General features: G+C 40.0%; 1 protein-coding gene across 1 annotated transcript; it reads left to right on the forward strand.

Moving 5' to 3' along the window:
- Nucleotides 1-896: 896 nt before the first annotated feature.
- On the forward strand, nt 897-20242 carry LOC118825440. The gene is made up of 6 exons (XM_036596029.1): nt 897-1410; nt 6656-6925; nt 9510-9806; nt 15347-15481; nt 17554-17625; nt 20091-20242. Exons 1-6 carry the CDS (start codon nt 1353-1355, stop codon nt 20240-20242), a joined length of 984 nt encoding a protein of 327 aa, XP_036451922.1. The 5' UTR covers nt 897-1352.
- The last annotated feature ends 2557 nt before the right edge of the window (nt 20243-22799 follow it).

The raw sequence follows: 22799 nt of genomic DNA on the forward strand, positions 1-22799 counted from the left end.
GTGTCCATTTTCTGTTTGTGACAAAGTAAGAAGTAAAAACATTCAAATGTCTTGAGCGTCTCCTACAGCTGTCAAAGTCGTTGCTTAGCAACGGCGTCTCTGTGGAGTGATACAGTGTTTGTGAAAAACCCGTGATGTTATGGTGAAATAACAGCACAGTTAGACACTTCTCAACCAATCAGCTCGCGTGGCCGGAACTGACTGTTGTATAATACACTATACATTCACAGCTTCTTCTAAATGTTTACATTTCACAGTAACAGCACTTACAGCTGACTAGAGCAGCTCTAGCAGGGCAGATCTTCAACCGCCTGACTTGTTGGAAAGGTGGAATGCTGTGATAGCGTCACTGAGCTCCTCAGTACGACCCGTTCTACTGCCAGTGTTGGTCTAATATGACGGTTTGCTTGATTTTACATACCTGTTAGCAGTAGGAGTGGCTAAAATAGCTAAACCCGCTACTTAGTGGTAGGTGTCCACATACTTTTGGCCATATAATGTATATATATTATTTTATGTATTGCATATTAGCTTCATACATGAACTTGCATATGTTAAAAGGCACAAACCGGCTGGACAGTTAGCAGAGTGAGCTAGTATTGGCTGTTTTCAGAGTTGGAATTACGGAGAGAACAAAAGGCCAGTTGTGGATATTGGACTGATTGTTGTTGTTTTCTTTCTGGGATCTCTATTTCAGCCAGTCTCTCTCTCTCTTACACACACAGTGTGTATGTAAGCTGTGTTTGTGTGATTGATGAGGTTTTTAGTAAGTGTGTGTGTTCTGTGTTCATAGACAGGAACTCTCTGCCGTTTGTGGTGATGCTGAGGAACCTGAGGAACATGATCACTCAGGGCATCAGACCCCAACACCACACGAGGGTTAAACCGTAGCCGATGTTTGTTTTAATTAATGCTTTTATTTTTTGAATAACCAAAAAGTCATTAAATTAAAATTTTCCTGAATGTTAATGAGGTTAATTTGGGTAAGATCAGGATTCAGGTCGCCGCTTTTGATCCGTCATTTTAGTTTATTATTATCCCACCAATCGTTTCCTGCTCTGATTTTTAGAGGTAAAAAGTTGTGTTTGAAGTGGAGACAGACTCCATGCGCCAGGCTGAGGGTCCTGAGCTGAGGGTCCTGAGCTGAGGGTCCGGAGCTGAGGGTCCTGAGTTGAGGGTCCTGAGCTGAGGGTCCAGAGCTGAGGGATTCAGATCTGTTGCTTTAAGCAGAGAAATCTGGGAGGAGGTTAAGGAAACGATCCTGAAGGACAGGAAAGTGACTGATAAAGTCAACATACCGACTTTCACTTCATTTTCTCCTGTCCAGGACAGCGAGAGTTCAGGGATAGAGTATGGAGGTTCCACAGGGGTTCTTCGTTCTACTCATGGCTCTTCTGACGCCTCCTGAAGGTAAAAGACCCTTTTTATAATAAATGTCTTCTTTAAATGAGTTTTTAATTCCTTCATTTTGACCAAAGTGAGAAAAACAAGAATAATCTGATTTATGTTCCCATCAGCTCCCCCGAACCCACAGCTACGCTGCAAAAATTATGGTTCTTCAAGGGTTCTTTAGTAAATAAAATGGTTCTATAAAGAACCATGATCACTCAAAGAACCCTGTGCATGATTAAATGGCTCTTTGCATGGTGAACGTGTTCTTCAGACTGAGGGAGAATGTGCTGTAGATGGTTCTATATAGAACCTTTTTGAAAAGGGTTCTATATAGCACCAGAAAGTGCTCTTCTGTCGTTACGATATCAGGCTGGTAACAGGAGAAGAATCATTTTTGGTGCTATATAGAACCATTTTCAGAAAGGTTCTGTATAGAACCCTTTTTGACACATTCTCCATCAATCTGAAGAACAATTTCACCATGCAGAGAACCGTTTAATCATGCAAAGGGTTCTTTGAGTGTTCATGGTTCTAAACAGAACCATTTCCTTTACTTAAGAACCCTTGAAGAACCGTTTTTTCTAAGAATGTAGATAATGTTAACGTTACCTATCATTTACCTTACTCCAAGAAAATGAACTATTTAAAATAGTCTCTTCCGCGAAATCATCTACCTGTATGTTAGATCCGATTCCTACAGGTTTACTCAAGGAAATTCTGCCAGAAATAACCAAGCCTATTCTGTCAATAATAAACTCTTCTCTTAGCCTTGGGTACATCCCAAAATCTCTCAAACTAGCAGTAATTAGACCGCTGATTAAGAAAGCTAACCTCGATCCATGCGAACTTTCAAATTATAGACCCATCTCGAATCTCCCCTTTATATCTAAGATCTTGGAAAAAGTTGTAGCAAAACAATTAAGCTCCTATTTGCATAGGAATCAAATACATGAAAAATTCCAATCTGGTTTTAGGCCACATCATAGTACAGAAACAGCACTAGTAAAAATTGTAAATGATCTATTATTATTTTCTGACCAAGATCATGTGTCCTTGTTAGTCCTCCTCGATCTTAGTGCGGCATTTGACACAATAGACCACGCTATCTTACTAGATAGACTAGAAAACCTTGTAGGGGTAACAGGAACAGCTCTTTCCTGGTCCAGGTCCTACCTCACTGATCGGTATCAGTTTGTTATATATATAAATATATTATATAATATAAACGGTGAATCATCTGTTCTCACAAAAGTAAAATATGGTGTTCCACAAGGCTCTGTTTTAGGACCTGTATTATTCACTTTATATATGCTACCACTGGGCACCATTATCAGTAGACACGGCATAAACTTCCACTGCTATGCTGATGACACTCAGTTATACTTAGCAAGCGAACCGGATGATAAAATTAAACTTAGCAAGATTGAAGACTGTATACAAGACATAAAGGACTGGATGTTGAGTAACTTTCTCCTTCTAAACTCAGATAAAACAGAGGTTCTGCTTCTTGGTCCAAAAGCAGCCAGAAACAAACTGTCTAATTTAACACTTAAACTTAACAATTTCTCAGTTGCATCAAGCTCATATGTAAAAAACCTTGGTGTCATTATAGACCCTGATCTGTCCTTCGACACACATATAACTAATATTACTAGAACAGCCTTCCTGCATCTTCGCAATATTGCTAAATTGAGAAATGCATTATCTCTACAGGATGCAGAAAAGTTAGTTCATGCATTTATTACTTCAAGGCTAGATTACTGTAATGCCCTGCTGGCTGGATGTCCCAGCAAAAGCATTAACAAGCTTCAGCTAGTCCAGAACGCTGCAGCCAGAGTTCTTACTAGAACCAGAAAGTTTGACCATATCAGCCCAGTTTTATCAGCCTTACACTGGTTGCCAGTAAAATTTCGGATTGATTATAAAATTCTCTTACTGACCTATAAAGCTCTAAACGGACTCGCCCCGCTGTACCTGAGTGAACTTCTCTCTCACTATGAACCATCACGCCTACTTAGATCACAAGGTGCTGGCTTACTATTAGTACCCAGAATTAATAAAGTTACGTCAGGGGGGAGAGCTTTCTCATACAAAGCCCCCCAGCTTTGGAATAGTCTTCCTGTTAATGTTCGGGACTCAGACACAGCCTCAGTGTTTAAGTCTAAGCTAAAAACCTACTTGTATATTCAAGCCTTTGGTAATTAGTTTTCCCTGTTAGTTCTATACCTGCCAGAGTCTCTGCTGCTCTGCTAACACTGTAATCTGTGATCAGTCACCCATTACAGAACTAACTCTGTGTGTTTTCCTCTCTGTGTGTTTTCCTTTCTTTTCTTCGCCGAGTTGAACAGCTGCCCATCCTGTGCGTCTGATGCTGCTGCCTTTTCTGCCTCGATCGGGTGCCACTGCTCGCCAGCCCTCTGGACCGGGTTACCAACATTGAGCCTCCTGCTGTTCAACGCCGTGCAAACCTCACCCTCACAACCTGACCCCACTGATACTACTGCTGTTGCTGCATGAACTATTCAAAATTATTCACTTGAACCAATCAATCATTCAAACTAATTCAAATTAATCAATCACTCATTGACTGTGTTTTTCCTCTCTTTCTTTTGCCGAGTTGAACAGCTGCCCATCCTGCTGCTGATGCTGCTGCCTCTGCTGCCTTGATCGGGTGCCACTGCTCACCGTGCAAACCTCACCCTCACAACCTGACCCCACTGATGCTGCTGCTTCTGCTGCATGAACTGAACTATTCAAATTAATTGTTTCCTTCACGTTTTACCCTGTTTTTTGTACTATAATACTTTATACTAACAATGTTTACTATCCGGTGTCGACCAGAGGAGGATGGGTTCCCCTTCTGAGTCCTGGTTCCTCTCAAGGTTTCTTCCTGTTTCTCTTAGGGAGTTTTTCCTTGCCACTGTCGCCACTGGCGACGCTCATGGGGGCTCGGACCCGGACTTCTTTTGTAATGCTCATTTCCTTGTAAAGCTGCTTTGTGACAACACCTGTTGTAAGAAGCGCTATATAAATAAACTTTACTTACTTACTACTTACTTACCTACACTACACTACACATGGTTGTTCAAGGGTTCTTTAGTAAAGAAAATGGTTCTGTATAGAACCATGAACACTCAAAGAACCCTTTGCATGATTAAATGGTTCTCTGCATGGTAAAAATGGTTCTTCAGATTGATGGAGAATGAGATGTAGATGGTTCTTTGTAGATGTTTTTTGAAAATAGTTCTAGATAGCACCAAAAAGGGTTACCAACTTTGTCATCGTAACAATAGAAGAACACTTTTCGGTGCTATTTCGAACACTTTTCAAAAAGGTTCTATGTAGGACCAACTACAGCACATTCTCCATCAACTTGAAAAACCATTTCACCATGCGGAGAACCTTTTTATCATGCAAACAGTTGTTTCAATGTTCTATATAAAAGCATTGTCTTTACTAAAGAACCCTTGAAGAACCGTCATTTTTAAGAGTGAAGGCTTAATAGAAGAATACAGTGAGACCATTTAACTGAAAACACACCATCACACAAAATATGATATCTAAACAAGTATAAGTATCTAAAATAGACAAGATACACTGACCAGGCATAACATTCTGACCACCTCCTTGTTTCTACGCTCATTGTCCATTTTATCAGCTCCACTTACTATATAGGTGCACTTTGTAGTTCTACAGTTACAGACTGTAGTCCATCTGTTTCTCTGATACTTTGTTAGCCCCCTTTTACCCTGTTCTTCAGTGGTCAGGACCCCCATGGACCCTCACAGAGCAGGTACTATTTGGGTGGTGGGTCATTCTCAGCACTGCAGTAACACTGACATGGTGGTGGTGTGTTAGTGTGTGTTGCGCTGGTCTGAGTGGATCAGACACAGCAGTCTGTAACTGTAGAACTACAAAGTGCACCTATATAGTAGGTGGAGCTGATAAAATGGACAAAGAGGTGGTCATAATGTTATGCCTGATCGGTGTATCTAATATTTCTCATTCTGAGGCTGCTGTAGGAATATTGAAAGATTATTAAACTTTTTTAACTGTTTTAAGTAATGTATCTTAGGAAAGTGTCTTACTCCACTGGCAGATCATTTCACTTGGTTTAAGCATAATTTCTTGAAATATGCAAAATTATCTTCATTGTTTCTCAAACCAAAAATGACAGAATAATCATATAATATTCTTATAACAGTCTCATAATGAGAAATATTAGATGTTTTAACCATTTTTAAGATGTTTAAGATGTTTTCTCTTGCAGTGCACCTAAAACAAGAAAATGTATGTAAATTAGTTCAATATTCTTATAATAAGCATACAACACTCTCACAATGAGGAACATTAGATACACTGACTAGGCTTAGGATCATTTCACCTGACGAGACGCCGTTCTGTGCAGTGTAGCATCTCCAAAATAGTAAGTTTACAGGAGAGGACAAAACACTCTTAGCTTTAAGTGTAAATCAATGTAAAGAGAGTTTATTCCAAGTGATTTTTAGAGCATTTCTATTGGTCCATTCATCATGAAATTCACACAGCGTAAAGGACAGCTGGAGTGTTGGAATAATGTCGAAAAATAAAAATCGACAAAAATGAAGACAAATGGTTTTCTTTGCACAGCAATGAAATTCAGCGTAGTTTATGAGTAAATTACTCAGATTTCCTGATAAACTGAGGCATAAAAACAAATTTATGATCAATTTAAGAATCAACCATGAATTCAAAGATAGAAACTAGTAAATAACTTTTAAAATAAGATCATTAATCTCGTATTTACAGATCTGAGATTTTAAATTTAGGCACAGAACAGTTTGCAGTGTTTACGTCTCCTCAAGCGAGATGATCTTAAATCTAGTCAACGTGTCTGATATTCCTGAATTTGAGATGGTTGTGCACTTATTCTAAGATCCAGCTTTCTAGATATTTGAACTTGTTTTAGGTGATTTTATCATGTGAAGTGATCTCACTATACGGGCAGAGAAGTCTGCAAATTTCATGCATATTTCTGAGAACACGCTAAATCATCTGCCAACCTGGTGAGAGAATTTTACCCAAACTCACCCAAAACAGACAAAAAATGTCTAGAAATAAGTTTAATAATCTTAAACTAAGCTTACATCACTCTGAACTGGGGAGATACGAATATATAGACTAGATTTAAGATCATTTTACCATTAATTTTCAGTCTAAACTCACTGATGTTACCTTTCAAACTCACTAAGACCAAAAGTGACTGGGCGATTTTTTTCCGCAGACTCTGCGGTCAGTGCATCGTCAGCCATCCTCATCACTCCGGAAAAGCCTCTGGTCCAGCTTGGGAGTTCGCTGAACATCAACTGTTCAGTGTCCTGCTCACCTGGGAAGCCCAGATGGGACATCGTGACAGACTCCACCTCAGTGAGCCCAGACAATCATGACCAGTACAGCATCTTGAAGATTCCGAACGTCACAGTGGACGACGCGTCTTTCACGTGTAAAGCAACATGTGGGCAGAAAACACAAACTGCTGCTGTTAAACTTTACCGTAAGTGCAAGATTTCATACCAATCTGATCTGGAGAACACGGTTCTCTTCATTAACGATAATAATAACGATTGCAGAGGTGTGGACTCGAGTCATGTGACCTGGACTTGCGTTAGACTCGAGTCATGATCTTGATGACTTGAGACTGGATGCGACAAAATCGAGAAAGATGACAAGATTGCGACTCGACTTTGATTCAAACACCAGTGATTCAGACTTTGACTCAGACTTGAGCCTCATGACTCAGAAAGACTCGAGGCCCAAAGTGGAGGAAACGCGGAGAGTCAGACTGCAGACGGGACTCTACACAGTCAGTTACTGTTCATCTGAATGGATTCGTTTCCAGCCGTAAATCAGATCTACAGCGTCGTCAGGCATCTGTCACAGTGTTCACGCTCGGCTTATTCTATTTCAGAAGACGAGTGAAGCATTTAGAGCTCAAGTTCACCTCCATAAACTGGACACAAGACAAGGGTCAACAGCATCAATAAACCCTCACTCAGCACTTAAACTCTTACTGGAGAAACTCAGCAGGCGAACTGACCGTTTTACCCAAAAGAGACTCAGATCTCTCCGTCTGACCGATTTAACAGCTTCTGCAGGTAAAACAAGCGCAGCGTTCGCCACCAGGCTGGAGTTGACTTCTTATTCACCAGCTTCTTGTTTGAATTTTCCGTTCCACCTTAAATGGTTCAGCAGTTACATTCCAGAACCTGACTGCTGCACCATTTAAGGTGGAACAGAAAATTCAACTTCAGCTTCATCGCTCATTGTCATTTCGCTCTTTGCTGTAAACTTCGTTCAGCTCGGTCGTTTTGGTTTCTGTCGTGATCTAAATTTATTTAAAACTAGCAATTATTTTTAGTTGAGCTAGTTTTTATTTGAGTCCTGTTCTCCCAAAAAACATCAATAATTATCTTCAAATATAATATTTTATTAAGTTTAATAGCACTTAGTACTTAGTATAACTATAGTATTAAGTTATTTTTTGTGTATGCTGTAATAATCACGGTTATCTGTGTACCATGGATATTGTATTTTATTTGGAAGGGTGAAAAGATGATTAATAAACAGCCACACTCTACTAACATGCTGTATCACAGTTACCGTCATTTTGGTTCAGTGTTGAAACAGCCTTAAATTAGCTGAAGAATGCAAGCTGATTGTTTAGGACTCAAAGATTAGGACTCAGGACTCGACTGTCTTGACTCAGGACTCGACTGTCTTACTTCTTACTTGCAACTTTGTGACTTGTTCCCATCTCTGGATAACAATAATAATAATATCTTTATTTGTAGAGCACTTTTCATGCCGGTGGCAGCTCAGAGTGCTTTACAGACAGGAGATAAAGCTCAACAGTAACAGAAGAAACTAGTATTAATTTAAAAGCACATAAGACAATAAACCAATCAGATTAAACAGATGAAGACCAAAGAGCCGTAAAAGTGAGCTCTGAGCTCGACTGGCTAATAAAAGCTGAACTGAGCTCCACAGTTTAGAAGCAGAATAACTGAAAGAGTCTCTCCACGTTTTCTGTTTTACTGAAGGAGTTCAGAAGGTCAGAATCTGCAGATCTGAGATCATAAACAGACGGTCAGGAGCTTTAAGGCCATTTAGAGCTTTAAAAACCAGCAGCAGAGCTTTAAACTCTCTCTCTCAGATCCAGGCGGTCAGTGCAGTGTGTAACGGGGTGATATGAGCTCTCTGTGTTGGTGCTGTGAGGATCCGTGCTGCTGTGTTCTGTACGGGTTCTAGAGGATGGACTGTTTTCTCCAGTAAGAAGATCATTACAGTGATCAACTCTGCTGAACAAACGCAGCAACGAGTTTCTCTGCGTCGCTCTGAGAGAGAAAAGGCTGAACTTGTGATTTTCTCACATGATAACTGCTACATTCTTAAAAAGAAGGTTCTTCAAGGGTTCTTTAGTAAAGAAAATGGTTCTATGTAGAACCATAAACTCTCAAATGCTTAAATGCTTCTCTGCATGGTGAAATGGTTCTTCAGATTGATGGGGAATGTGCTGTAGATGCCTTCATATAGCACCAAGCTTGACATCGTAACAGTAGCAGAATCCTCTTTGGTGCTGTAGAGAACCGTTTTCAAAGAGGTCCTATATAGAGCCATATACAACACATTCTCCATCAACCTGAAGAACCATTTCACCATGCAGAGAACTATTTAAGCATGAAACAGGTTCTTATAGTGTTCATGGGCGACTGATGGGGAATGTGCTGTGTTGAATTACGTGTTTTGCAAAAGTACTCTCTTAAAAAAGATGGTTCTTGAAAAGAAGAACCCTTGAAGAGCACGTCCTCTACAGAGAACACGCTTCTGTACATTTCAGTACATAATTACTGTTTATTTACTGAATCTAACATATTGGGGGAAAGATAAAACATAATGTGACCAAAAGTGCACAATTCTGACACATTTATAACGCGTTTGTATTATAAACTCAGCAGTTTGACAGAAATTGTGCAGAACGATGTCCTGTGTTAGTGTGTTCTCTGTAGAGGACGCTTCACTAAGGAACATCAACAAAGCGTGTCATGTTGATCAGGGGGTGTAAATTCTGTTTTCTGCAGATTTTTCTGCCCTGAGCATCACCGCTGACCCAGAGGAGCCGGTGCCCGGTCAGCAGTTCTTGCTGAAGTGCAGAGTGGACGTTCACCGGGAAATGACGGCCGAGCTGAAGCTGAAGCGTGAGGAGACGGTGATGATTGAGCAGACTCTGTGTAAAGACAGTGAAGACTTCCAATCTAGACACTGTGAGGTCTCTGGGCTCACTGAGGCCACTCAGCTCCCCTACCAGTGTGAGGCTACACTGCGGAGGGAGTCGTCACAACACACACAGACAGCTGAGTTACAGCTGCAGCTCAAAGGTAGGTCACCTGACTCTGTTTACACCGATCGCCAGAAGTTTATGGACACCTTGCCTTCAGCTGCACTTTGAATGTCCTCACTTCTTTAATCAAACCCCCACCCCACCTCACCTCACCTCACCTCACCTCACCCCACCCCACCTCACCCCACCTCACCTCACCTCACCTCACCTCACCTCATCTCACCCCACCTCACCCCACCTCACCCCACCCCACCCCCACCTCACCCCACCCCACCCCACCCCACCTCACCTCACCCCACCCCACCCCACCCCACCCCACCCCACCTCACCCCACCCCACCTCACCTCACCCCACCTCACCCCACCACAACCTGGTGAGAGAATTTTACTTCATTAAATTCACCCAAAACAGACAAAAAATGTCTAGAAATAAGTTTAATAATCTTAAACTAAGCTTACATCACTCTGAACTGGGGAGATACGAATATATAGACTAGATTTAAGATCATTTTACCATTAATTTTCAGTCTAAACTCACTGATGTTACCTTTCAAACTCACTGAGAGCAAAAGTGACTGGGCGATTTTTTTCCGCAGACTCATCACTCATCCTCATCACTCCGGAAAAGCCTCTGGTCCAGCTTGGGAGTTCGCTGAACATCAACTGTTCAGTGTCCTGCTCACCTGGGAAGCCCAGATGGGACATCGTGACAGACTCCACCTCAGTGAGCCCAGACAATCATGACCAGTACAGCATCTTGAAGATTCCGAACATCACAGTGGACGACGCGTCTTTCACGTGTAAAGCAACATGTGGGCAGAAAACACAAACTGCTGCTGTTAAACTTTACCGTAAGTACAAGATTTCATACCAATCTGATCTGCGTCTGTCACAGTGTTCACGCTCGGCTTATTCTATTTCAGAAGACGAGTGAAGCGTTTAGAGCTCAAGTTCACCTCCATAAACTGGACACAAGACAAGGGTCAACAGCATCAATAAACCCTCACTCAGCACTTAAACTCTTACTGGAGAAACTCAGCAGGCGAACTGACCGTTTTACCCAAAAGAGACTCAGATCTCTCCGTCTGACCGATTTAACAGCTTCTGCAGGTAAAACAAGCGCAGCGTTCGCCACCAGGCTGGAGTTGACTTCTTATTCACCAGCTTCTTGTTTGAATTTTCCGTTCCACCTTAAATGGTTCAGCAGTTACATTCCAGAACCTGACTGCTGCACCATTTAAGGTGGAACAGAAAATTCAACTTCAGCTTCATCGCTCATTGTCATTTCGCTCTTTTCTGTAAACTTCGTTCAGCTCGGTCGTTTTGGTTTCTGTCGTGATCTAAATTTATTTAAAACTAGCAATTATTTTTAGTTGAGCTAGTTTTTATTTGAGTCCTGTTCTCCCAAAAAACATCAATAATTATCTTCAAATATAATATTTTATTAAGTTTAATAGCACTTAGTACTTAGTATAACTATAGTATTAAGTTATTTTTTGTGTATGCTGTAATAATCACGGTTATCTGTGTACCATGGATATTGTATTTTATTTGGAAGGGTGAAAAGATGATTAATAAACAGCCACACTCTACTAACATGCTGTATCACAGTTACCGTCATTTTGGTTCAGTGTTGAAACAGCCTTAAATTAGCTGAAGAATGCAAGCTGATTGTTTAGGACTCAAAGATTAGGACTCAGGACTCGACTGTCTTGACTCAGGACTCGACTGTCTTACTTCTTACTTGCAACTTTGTGACTTGTTCCCATCTCTGGATAACAATAATACTAATATCTTTATTTGTAGAGCACTTTTCATGCCGGTGGCAGCTCAGAGTGCTTTACAGACAGGAGATAAAGCTCAACAGTAACAGAAGAAACTAGTATTAATTTAAAAGCACATAAGACAATAAACCAATCAGATTAAACAGATGAAGACCAAAGAGCCGTAAAAGTGAGCTCTGAGCTCGACTGGCTAATAAAAGCTGAACTGAGCTCCACAGTTTAGAAGCAGAATAACTGAAAGAGTCTCTCCACGTTTTCTGTGTTTTACTGAAGGAGTTCAGAAGGTCAGAATCTGCAGATCTGAGATCATAAACAGACGGTCAGGAGCTTTAAGGTCATTTAGAGCTTAAAAACCAGCAGCAGAGCTTTAAACTCTCTCTCTCAGATCCAGGCGGTCAGTGCAGTGTGTAACGGGGTGATATGAGCTCTCTGTGTTGGTGCTGTGAGGATCCGTGCTGCTGCGTTCTGTACGGGTTCTAGAGGATGGACTGTTTTCTCCAGTCAGAAGATCATTACAGTGATCAACTCTGCTGAACAAACGCAGCAACGAGTTTCTCTGCGTCGCTCTGAGAGAGAAAAGGCTGAACTTGTGATTTTCTCACATGATAACTGCTACATTCTTAAAAAGAAGGTTCTTCAAGGGTTCTTTAGTAAAGAAAATGGTTCTATGTAGAACCATAAACTCTCAAATGCTTAAATGCTTCTCTGCATGGTGAAATGGTTCTTCAGATTGATGGGGAATGTGCTGTAGATGCCTTCATATAGCACCAAGCTTGACATCGTAACAGTAGCAGAATCCTCTTTGGTGCTGTAGAGAACCGTTTTCAAAGAGGTCCTATATAGAGCCATATACAACACATTCTCCATCAACCTGAAGAACCATTTCACCATGCAGAGAACTATTTAAGCATGAAACAGGTTCTTATAGTGTTCATGGGCGACTGATGGGGAATGTGCTGTGTTGAATTACGTGTTTTGCAAAAGTACTCTCTTAAAAAAGATGGTTCTTGAAAAGAAGAACCCTTGAAGAGCACGTCCTCTACAGAGAACACGCTTCTGTACATTTCACTACATAATTACTGTTTATTTACTGAATCTAACATATTGGGGGGAAAATAAAACATAGTGTGACCAAAAGTGCACAATTATGACACATTTATAACGCGTTTGTATTATAAACTCAGCAGTTTGACAGAAATTGTGCAGAACGATGTCCTGTGTTAGTGTGTTCTCTGTAGAGGACGCTTCACTAAGGAACATCAACAAAGCGTGTCATGGTGATCAGGGGGTGTAAATTCTGTTTTCTGCAGATTTTTCTGCCCTGAGCATCACCGCTGACCCAGAGGAGCCGGTGCCCGGTCAGCAGTTCTTGCTGAAGTGCAGAGTGGACGTTCACCGGGAAATGACGGCCGAGCTGAAGCTGAAGCGTGAGGAGACGGTGATGCTTGAGCAGACTGTGTGTAAAGACAGTGAAGACTTCCAATCTAGACACTGTGAGGTCTCTGGGCTCACTGAGGCCACTCAGCTCCCCTACCAGTGTGAGGCTACACTGTGGAGGGAGTCGTCACAACACACACAGACAGCTGAGTTACAGCTGCAGCTCAAAGGTAGGTCACCTGACTCTGTTTACACCGATCGCCAGAAGTTTATGGACACCTTGCCTTCAGCTGCACTTTGAATGTCCTCACTTCTTTAATCAAACCCCCACCTCACCTCACCCCACCTCACCTCACCTCACCCCACCCCACCCCACCTCACCCCACCTCACCCCACCTCACCTCACCTCACCTCACCCCACCTCACCCCACCTCACCTCACCCCACCTCACCCCACCTCACCTCACCCCACCTCACTTCACCTCACCCCACCTCACTTCACCTCACCCCACCTCACCCCACCTCACCTCACCTCACCTCACCCCACCCCACCTCACCCCACCTCACCTCACCCCACCTCACCCCACCTCACCCCACCTCACCTCACCTCACCTCACCCCACCTCACCCCACCCCACCCCACCTCACCTCACCCCACCCCACCCCACCCCACCTCACCCCACCCCACCTCACCCCACCCCACCTCACCCCAACTCACCCCACTTTCTTTAATGCCTGTATGTTACCAGCTTATCAGTGATGTAGGTAGGATCTTGTCCATGTAATGGTTTACAAACAGGAAGCAGTGTTTTGAAGTCTGATCTGAGACGGAGTGGGAGCCAGTGTAATGCTCTGTGATCATATCTCTTTGTCTTTATTGAGCTCTGGCGGCAGTGTTCTGGATGAGCTGTTTATAGATGAAGCTGATAAAATTTAACAACTGAAATCTACAATCAACATTTTTGTCATCCTTTATATAATTGAAATAAACGGAAATGCAGGTTACCTATGTGAAAAAAGTAAGCGCACCCCTGTATTTATCACTTCTTAAAACATGTCAAATTGAAATCAGGTGCTAATGATTAGAACAGTGTTAGAGGAGATCTTAGAGGAACGTGTCTTATTCAAACCTCAGATATTTGCTCTGGTTTGCTCTTTGTTATCGGAGTGTGTGAGATCATCATGATCAGATCAGAAGAGCTCGCTGAGGCCTTCAGAAAGGAAGATGTAGATGCCTCTTATTCTGAGAGGGAGTTTGAGAAGGTTTCCAAAACACTGGAAATCAATCATTTCACTGTCCTGAAGATCATCTACAAGTGGAAGAGATTTAAAATCACAGCCAGCTCTTCCAGGCCCAGGCCAACCCAAAATTAGTCTGAGAGGAGATCTTAGAACCATAAAAGACGTCTCTAAGAACCCCAAAATATCACCAAAGGTTCCGCAGATAGCTCTTATTACTGTTCATATAAAAGTGCATCTACCATTAGAAAAAGATGTCTAAAAAAGGACATCAGAGCTAAAGTTTACTGATTAATATATAGGCAAGGACCAGGACTTCTGGACAATGTTTTCTGGACAGACAAGTCAAACATAGACTTGTTTGGCCACAGTACCAGAAGCCATATTTGGCGAAAACCAAAGACAGCATTTGATCAGAACAACCACATACCAGCTGTGAAGCATGGTGGTGGTAGTGTTATGGCTTCTTTGCTGGCCAATTTGCAATCAGAGAATCGACTATGAATTCTCTTTCATGTCAGAGAGTGCTGGAGGAGAATGTGAGGCCATCTGTTAAAAAGTTGGGCTGATGAAGTGGATCTTCCAACAGGATAATGATCCCAAACATACAAAATAAATAAATACACCAAAGAACATCTTGAAAGCAAGAATCAGAGGGTTGTGGAACGGCCCAGTCAAAGCCCATTGAAACGCTGTGGGGGGATTGGAAACAGGCTGCATGTGCAAGAAACCCCTAAAAGCTACACATTTTACAGAAATCTGCATGGAGGAGTGCACAAAAACTTCTCCCTGTAGATGTCAGAAACTGGTAGACAGTTTTAGGATAAAGTTGTTTCTGCCAAAAGGGGTGGTACCAGGGGTGTACTTACTTTTTCACCAGAAAAAAAGGCATCTGAGTTAATTTATTTTTAAATGAATGATTGAAAAGTCAAATTTTCATTGTTTTTGTTCTGTAACATAAAATTTAACAGTACATACAATTTAACTGAAGATGAAATACTGATACACCCACATATGTCAAAAACCTGAAATGTTTCATGGGTTGAAATTGACTGTACTTATTTTGTGTACATACCGTCCTTGAGTGTCCTCGAGCTGATGTTTGTGTCTCCTCGTCTCTGAGTTGTGTTAGATCAGCAGTTTTAGAGAGAACTGATGTGACATCTTGATGTTTTTCTAGAACCTCTGAGTACAAAACCTCCAATAAAGGCCACATCACCACCGGCAGAACCTCCGTCCACAGCAGCCCTGAACACTGAGAGAGTTCCTGTCCAGACAGAGCGACCGCACCCTCAGTCCACCGCTGCATTTAAAGGTTAGACACACTCACACACTGGAGAGCAGGTTCAGCTCCTTCCACTGCGGTCAGAAAGAGAACGAGAGTCTTTGGGCAAGAATCCCCAGAGTGACACAGCGCTGGAGTTATAAATGTTTTTTTTTATTTAATGATCTAAAACACAAACTGTTTTGATAATTTGCCTAATTTGATTCTGCACTTGACCAGTGACCCCACGTATAGATCTTCACCTACCTCGCATTCTCTTATTCACAGGTCCAGTTTGTGCGCTAGGACTGGGCAACATGACAATACTGATCGTTATCATGATTCATTTCCTCACAAAACGTCACAACATGCTTTTCTGAGCATATCATGGATGAACAACACTTAAACACTTCCCCAACACTTTGCTTTATGCAGTGCATTGTATTAGTTTTTGATAGTATTTTTTAATAATAGGTGGCTCTACTTTGTCTGTTCTAACTGAGGTGTCAGGAAAAAATAAATATCACATTGTGAAAACTTGCTCAAGTATCACGATGGCATTTTTGCCATATCGCCCACCTCTAGTTAACATGTGCCTTATTTAGCTGGTAGTGTAGACTAAATATCCGTCACAGTCGCCCTTAATTTAGTCAGAATACCCAGAAAGTGTGTGTTTAAGCTGTAATGGAAATATGGCAGAGTGTGCAAAGAAAGCCTAATAACGAAAAGAAGAAAAGAAGAAGAAATTTCTTCAAACAAGCAATATTTGGGACCAAAATGTCTTTAAAATGGACTTAAATCAACACTGCAATACTTAAAGTACTACGCATTCCTGAAAATACTCCTTAGACGACGTGGATACAAGCGAAGATCAGCCTCAGTGCGTGAAATCAAGCGCCGGGCACCTCATTTAAATATCATTTACATGGAGCTCGCCCTAATTCATACAGATTTTTGGGTAGTGAGCCAATAAAATGACAGCATTTATAGGTGGGGTTTGAGGTGGAGCATGAGTCCACTGCTCCCCCTACTGACCAAACTTTATAGCATTAAGATTACGACTGGAAATAATAAAATGTGACATAAACATGTTTTAGTTCTTTTTAGATGGTAGAATGTTGGGACTGTGATTATTAAAATAACAGATTTAAACGCTGTATTATTGCAGTGTGACACTAGCACTGTTTGGTGTTGTTTATTTTGTGGGCGGAGTCAGTAGTATAAGACAGAAGCACAGTGTAGTCTTTAAATGGAACATGGAACAGTTGCAGTGTTTATAATAGTGTGCAAGTAAAATAAGTACATTAAGTATTTATTTTTATTCTTTTTATTGGTATTATAGAAAATACTGATAATAGCTTTGTTTATTTAATCACAAATCAGGCCTTTTTTCAGGTTTTTGAACCATTACACTCTAATGAACACTCCTAACTCCTAACAGATGTGAGTTTGACTACACAGATGTGCCAAAGATGAAACTGATCAATAACAAAAGATCATGATGTAGTAATATTTTAAGTCATAACTGTCTGAACAGTCTTGGCTGGTCATCTCTTTGGAATCTTTTACTTTCCTTTTAAAACAGAAAACACCGGAACTTTCTCTTTCAGTCTGGAATGTTAGGAAACACTTTGGTGTGGTCAGCATCCTTTGATAAACGATTTTCATGGTTACCAAAGAAAGAGCTGCTCCTCTCTCAGATCCTCCTGTGGGATTAAATCTTCACTTACTGAAGTTTTCAGGGCAAAGAACCAAAGATCTGGGAGGTCCTCAAACAGCTTCACTGAAGCGGCAGCGGAATGACATGGATTTCTGCAAGGTTTCCCACTAAAATGAGCTTTATAATGTGTCTTTTATATTCCAGCAGTAAAAGAAGAACAGAGAAGCTTTATCTGCTGTCTGTAAAGAACCCTGAGCTAAAACCAGCATGACAAGTGCTCTACAAATAAAGATATTATTATTATTATTATTATTATTATTATTAATAAAGACATTCAAAGAGCCAGTAAACTGTGTGTTTATGACCTTTTTCTTGAGGCTTTTTGGCCCTTGAGCTGTGTGAAATCACCAAGTGTCTTAGTTAAGCCAGAATCTGATGTCAGCTGTTGTGTTTGTTTTTATAGAATCTGCTGCTGTGAGTGAAACCTCTCCTGTTAAAGCCACGTCATCTACAGCAGCTGGAGCGGAGACTGAGGGTAAGACTAAAGAGTTCAGCAGTCTCTGTACAAAGGTACTAAAAACACCTGCTGAAATAAGGGGAACTCCACCAATTTCATAAATCCCCCCATAAAAAGATTCCAGGTTCTGGATTCTGAGTCTTAATATTTGTACTTAACCCTTAGAAACTTAAAATTTCGGGGATTTGGTATTTTTTGGGTCAATTACAATTGTAATCATAAAGTATTTACATGAGACAGTCACACAGGCCGTATGTTGTTATTTTCAGGAGACCCTGGGCTGCTCAGATATGCCATTGTTTGACATGTAAATCCTGACAGAATTTTGATATCTTTATGAATTTGGGTCATTTCTGATCAAAAATGTACTGAGCACCTGCTAAATTTTGTATTTTTTAAATTATAGAGATTCTGAAAACAAGCTGCACCTCAGATACCTGTTCAGAAACTGTTTATCTGGAGTGTCTGTGAGCTGCAAGTTCGTTCATTCTGTTGGTTATTATGAGTAAAAATAAACAGTTATCACAAGGCGGACATGGTTTTTATTGATTTTCTGTCCTCTTGGATTCAGGCTGCTAAAACTCTGAGCTGCATATTTAATATCAGATATTTTTAATACTCATAATCAATGTAAACTGAAAGCCCTTTGTTTATAATATGAAGGCTAAAAGCAGAGATGTAATATAACAGTAGCGAGTGGGTTTGGGTGATTTTAGAGCTGATCTCTGGCTGATGGACGGTCACAGGTGGATGAAGTCACTCTGGATGGTGGGTCAGAGTCTGATGATGATCTGATGTGTGTGTCGCTGTTTTATCCCTTTCTTTGAATATGAAGGCCAAACAGCAGAGCAATAATATCACGATTTTGGGTGATTTTCCGAGCCGAATAACTCACTGATGCTGATGTCACAGCTCGATGATGTCATGCTTGCTAGTTAGGGGTGGGTCTGCTGAATGTCCTGATATGTGGATTATGTTTGTACCTTAAACTGTTCTGAAGTTATGAAGGCTAGAAGTGACCCACCGTTCTGCCCGCAAATTGCGGTCTTAGGGTCATGAAAGGCAAATGAGAAATTTTGAAAAATTGGTGGAATTCCCCTTTAAGGTGTGCCGTATTTCTCTATGTGTATTTTAACAGTTTCATGCTGGAGATGATACGTTAGCAGCAACAAATTCTGATTTATATTCTCCTTTAATTTGTTACTTTTTAAATCCTCTTTGTATTTCATCATTTGTAAAGCGCTCTGAATGACCGCAGTGTCCGGAAGGTGCTGTGGAAACACTCTTAACCCTTTAATGTTCTGCTCAACCATTTGGTAGAGCAATTTTGAGTCACTATACATGCCACAAAGTGCCGTCTCGACCGCTTGGTAGATGTGAATATTTTATAATATCTTAATATCTTAAAATGTTTTATAATATTTTAATATCGTGGGGTCAAAAAAAGCAAAAAAAAACAACAACAAATTTTTTATTGTTGCCCCAAACAAATAAAAAACACAAAAAATAAAATTCCATTGCTTTTTTTCTCGGTGAGGACATTAAAGGGTTAAAGATGGTTCTTCAAGGGTTCTTTAGTAAAGAAAATGGTTCTATATAGAACCATGTATGCTCAAAGAACCCTTTGCATGATTATAAGGTCCTTCACATCATGAACGCGTTCTTCAGGCTGATGGAGAACGTGCTGTAGATGTTTCTATATCAAACCTTTGTTGAAAACCCAGACAGCAGCGTATATCGGTCCTCTGGTCCACCCAGATTACTGTCCTGCATACAAGCTCTAACTAGTTTTTAATCTCCTCAAACAGATTTTAAATGCTCAGAGACTTTTATTTTAGAAAATAAACTCAAAACACAAATTTTACAAACAACCGAGGGAGAAAAAATAATGATGAGGCCTGTAAACTGATTTTATAGAAAATGTTGTTGACTCTGAGCTGGGTTAAAATTATTACTAAACTAATTTACAAAGTGTGACTAAAGAATAGAAGGAAGGAAAAATCAGTAAACTGGACTGTGAGTGACTGTGAGGGGACTCTGACTGGACTCACGTGATGCTGGTTGTCATGGTAACGTCTACACTAAGCGGTTCTCTACACATGCGTGTGATATTAGATCAGATTACTTGTAGTGAGAGTGTAAACGTAGATTTTCATCAGAGTGCTGAGTAGAGTGAGAATAAACACCTCAGTCTGAATCTGTAATCAGAATGTATTTAATCAGACTGGAAAAAATCTCTGCATGTAAACACGTTTTTGCATGTAAAGCCAGTGGTCCACTGTACTCTTGCTATCAGGGAAGGGTTCCTATAGCACCAAAAGTGGTTCCATTACTGTAACAAGCCACAGAACACTTTTTTGGTACTATATAGAACCCTTTTTGCTGAGAGTGTAGCCCTGCCTCGGGTCACTGGTGTCAGTTTGTGATGGTGTGTTTGAGGAAAAGCAGGATCGACTCTAACGCAGCGTTTCTCTTGTTTTCAGCTCAGTCCTCTAAATCCGGGCAGACTGTGATGGTAAGTGTGCCAGTCATTCTGGTCATTGTGGGCATTCTGGCTGCCCTGACTGGCCTGTTTTGCTTCTGGAAGAAGCGTGAGAGTCAGGAGAAACCAGAAGGAGAAATGCCTCCACCCTAGCCTGTTAGCCTGTTAGCCTGGTTTGTTGTTTCTGCCGCTGGTTTGTATTTAATATGTTCAAGTATAACTTCTACTTTTACAAAGTTAAAAAATTATAACGTCCTAATTAACTCGACCACAGCTTCCTCTCTGTCTGAGTCCGCCTCAGGTTTTTTATTTTATTTTATTTTATTTTATTTTATTTTATTTTATTTTATCTTATTTTATTTTATTTTATTTTTATTTTATTTTATTGTATTTTTATTTTTATTTTATTTTATTTTATTTTATTTTATTTTATTTTATTTTTATTTTATTTTATTTTATTTTTATTTTATTTTATTTTTTTTTTATTTGATCTTATTTTATTTTATTTTATTTTTTTTTTTTTATATTTTATTGTATTTTTATTTTATTTTATTTTATTTTATTTTATTTTATTTTATTTTATTTTTATTTTATTTTATTTTATTTTATTTTATTTGATCATGTAGACCTTTTATTCCTCTCTTCCTTCTTTTTACACACAAAACGTCTATAAATGTGAGTTAATCGGATTGACAACGGGCTCTTTGTACACACTTGGTTCAAAAGATGGTTCTTCAAGGGTTCTTCAGCAAAGAAAATGGCTCTATATAGAACCATGAACACTCAAAGAAAGGGTTCTTTGCATGGTGAAATGGTTCTTCAGATTGATGTAGATGGTTCTATATAGAACCTTTTCGAAAAGGACTCCTTATCACACCAAAAAGGGTTCTTCTACTGTGACAAGCTTGACATCGTAACAATAGAAGAACCCTTTTTGGTTGCACATAGAACCCCTTTTCAAAAAGGTTCTATATAGGACCATATAAAACACACTGTTCATCAATCTGAAGAAGGATTTCATGATGCAAAGAACCCTTAAATTGTGCAAAGGGTTCTTTGAGTGTTCATGGTTCTACATAGAACCATTTTCTTTGCTGAAGAACCCTTGAAAAAACATCTTTTATGAGAGCGTACTTTCCCTGCACTGTTTTGCTCATATTTAAATATTCACTATGTTTGGTCTGTTGTGCACATAAATAAATAAATAAATAAATAAATAAATAAATAAATAAATAAATAAATGTTATAATTAAGTGTGAGATAGCTCAGTGTCTCACAGTAACACCCTCACAGCATTACAGAGCGTAAGACAGGGTTGTTGTGAAGGAACCGGACTGCAGAGGGAACCCTGTGATGTTTCTACAGGACATCAGAACATCTGCTAAATTAGATCTTCATTTACAAATGGACCTCAGGTCTGATCAACTACAGGGATTTTTCTCACAGAACCATTTGGCGTCCAGCAGGGGGCGCCCACAGTCCATGTCTTCTGTTTTAGGGTGAGTTATAAGTGGTCACTGCAGTTCTTCCTCTCACCTGATGGTGGCAGCACTGCTCTAAGATTACTCTGACTGACCTGCAGCTTCATTTACTGACCCACATTTAGTCCAGACTGAGCCGTAAAGCTCAGACTGACACTGAGAGCCGCAGGTTTAGACGGAAATTTGAACTTTTTCATCGAGAGACGCAGAAAACGAGCCTCATATTTCAAAACTGTAATGAATTTAATATAAACAGACCTGAAAAACAGCAGAACATCACAGTAAATATTCAGGAGAGACACTAAAGCAGCTGCAGCTCTGAGTCTCACAGCACCGACTTCACATCAGAGCAGATTCAGCAGATCAGGACATGTTAACCCTTTAAGGAGGATCAATAACGGCTGATTATGATGATCGAATAGATTTTCTCCTTTAATACAGAGATTTCTGAATGAGGTCGCTGTGATTATCTGATATACGATCTCACAGAACTGAAAATTTATAGATTTCTGTTTAGTTTTTCTCTTAAATATGAATATAATTAATACATTAGTCGTGTTTTATTGTGACTCTTAAACACTTTTTGTTATCAGTGCTCACTGATCCAAACTGCTCTGATCAGTCCGACAGTAACAGAAGCCTTGTGCATCTTCTACTCAGTGATAGGAAACACAGCAGTTCTGATTCTGTGAGCTGATATTTTGACTCAGTATTTTGAATCATTTGTGAATAATATTTGGGCTCTCTGGTATTTTGACGCAGTACGATCTGGCCCTCTCTGAAAAAAAGTTTCTTGATAATTTTGATAATAATTTGATGAGTTTGATGATAGTTTTGATGAGTTTGATGATAATTTTGATGATAATTTGATGAGTTTGATGATAGTTTTGATGCGTCTGATGATCATTTTGATGATAATTTGATGAGTTTGATGATAATTTTCTAAGTATTTAGTTTCTGAACCCATTACAGTTTAAAAGCAGTGTAAAAAGATTAGCTGGTTTTAATAAATATATAATTATAGGTTTCATATCATCAAAAATCAAATTTTCCTTTTTTTTTTAATTTGAAGACTTCAGTTAAAAGTCCTTAAAGCACCATGTATGGAAACTAAGCTGACTCCTAAACAGTTAATGATGTTATCTGATCCACTGATCCAAACTGCTCTGATCAGTCCGACAGTAAAATAAGCCTCGTGCATCTTCTACTCAGTGATAGGAAACATAGTC

This window comes from Colossoma macropomum, unplaced genomic scaffold (assembly GCF_904425465.1).
Source record: "Colossoma macropomum unplaced genomic scaffold, Colossoma_macropomum, whole genome shotgun sequence".
Classification (NCBI taxonomy): Eukaryota; Metazoa; Chordata; class Actinopteri; order Characiformes; family Serrasalmidae; genus Colossoma; species Colossoma macropomum.

What these genes read in the sequence shown, in the direction of transcription:
- LOC118825440 (XM_036596029.1), top strand. Translation starts at nt 1,353, where the DNA reads ATGGAGGTTCCACAGGGGTTCTTCGTTCTACTCATGGCTCTTCTGACG. An exon ending in TGCTGCTGTTAAACTTTACC is followed by an intron (nt 6,926 to 9,509) that starts GTAAGTGCAAGA and finishes TGTTTTCTGCAG; the next exon opens with ATTTTTCTGCCCTGAGCATC. An exon ending in GTTACAGCTGCAGCTCAAAG is followed by an intron (nt 9,807 to 15,346) that starts GTAGGTCACCTG and finishes ATGTTTTTCTAG; the next exon opens with AACCTCTGAGTACAAAACCT.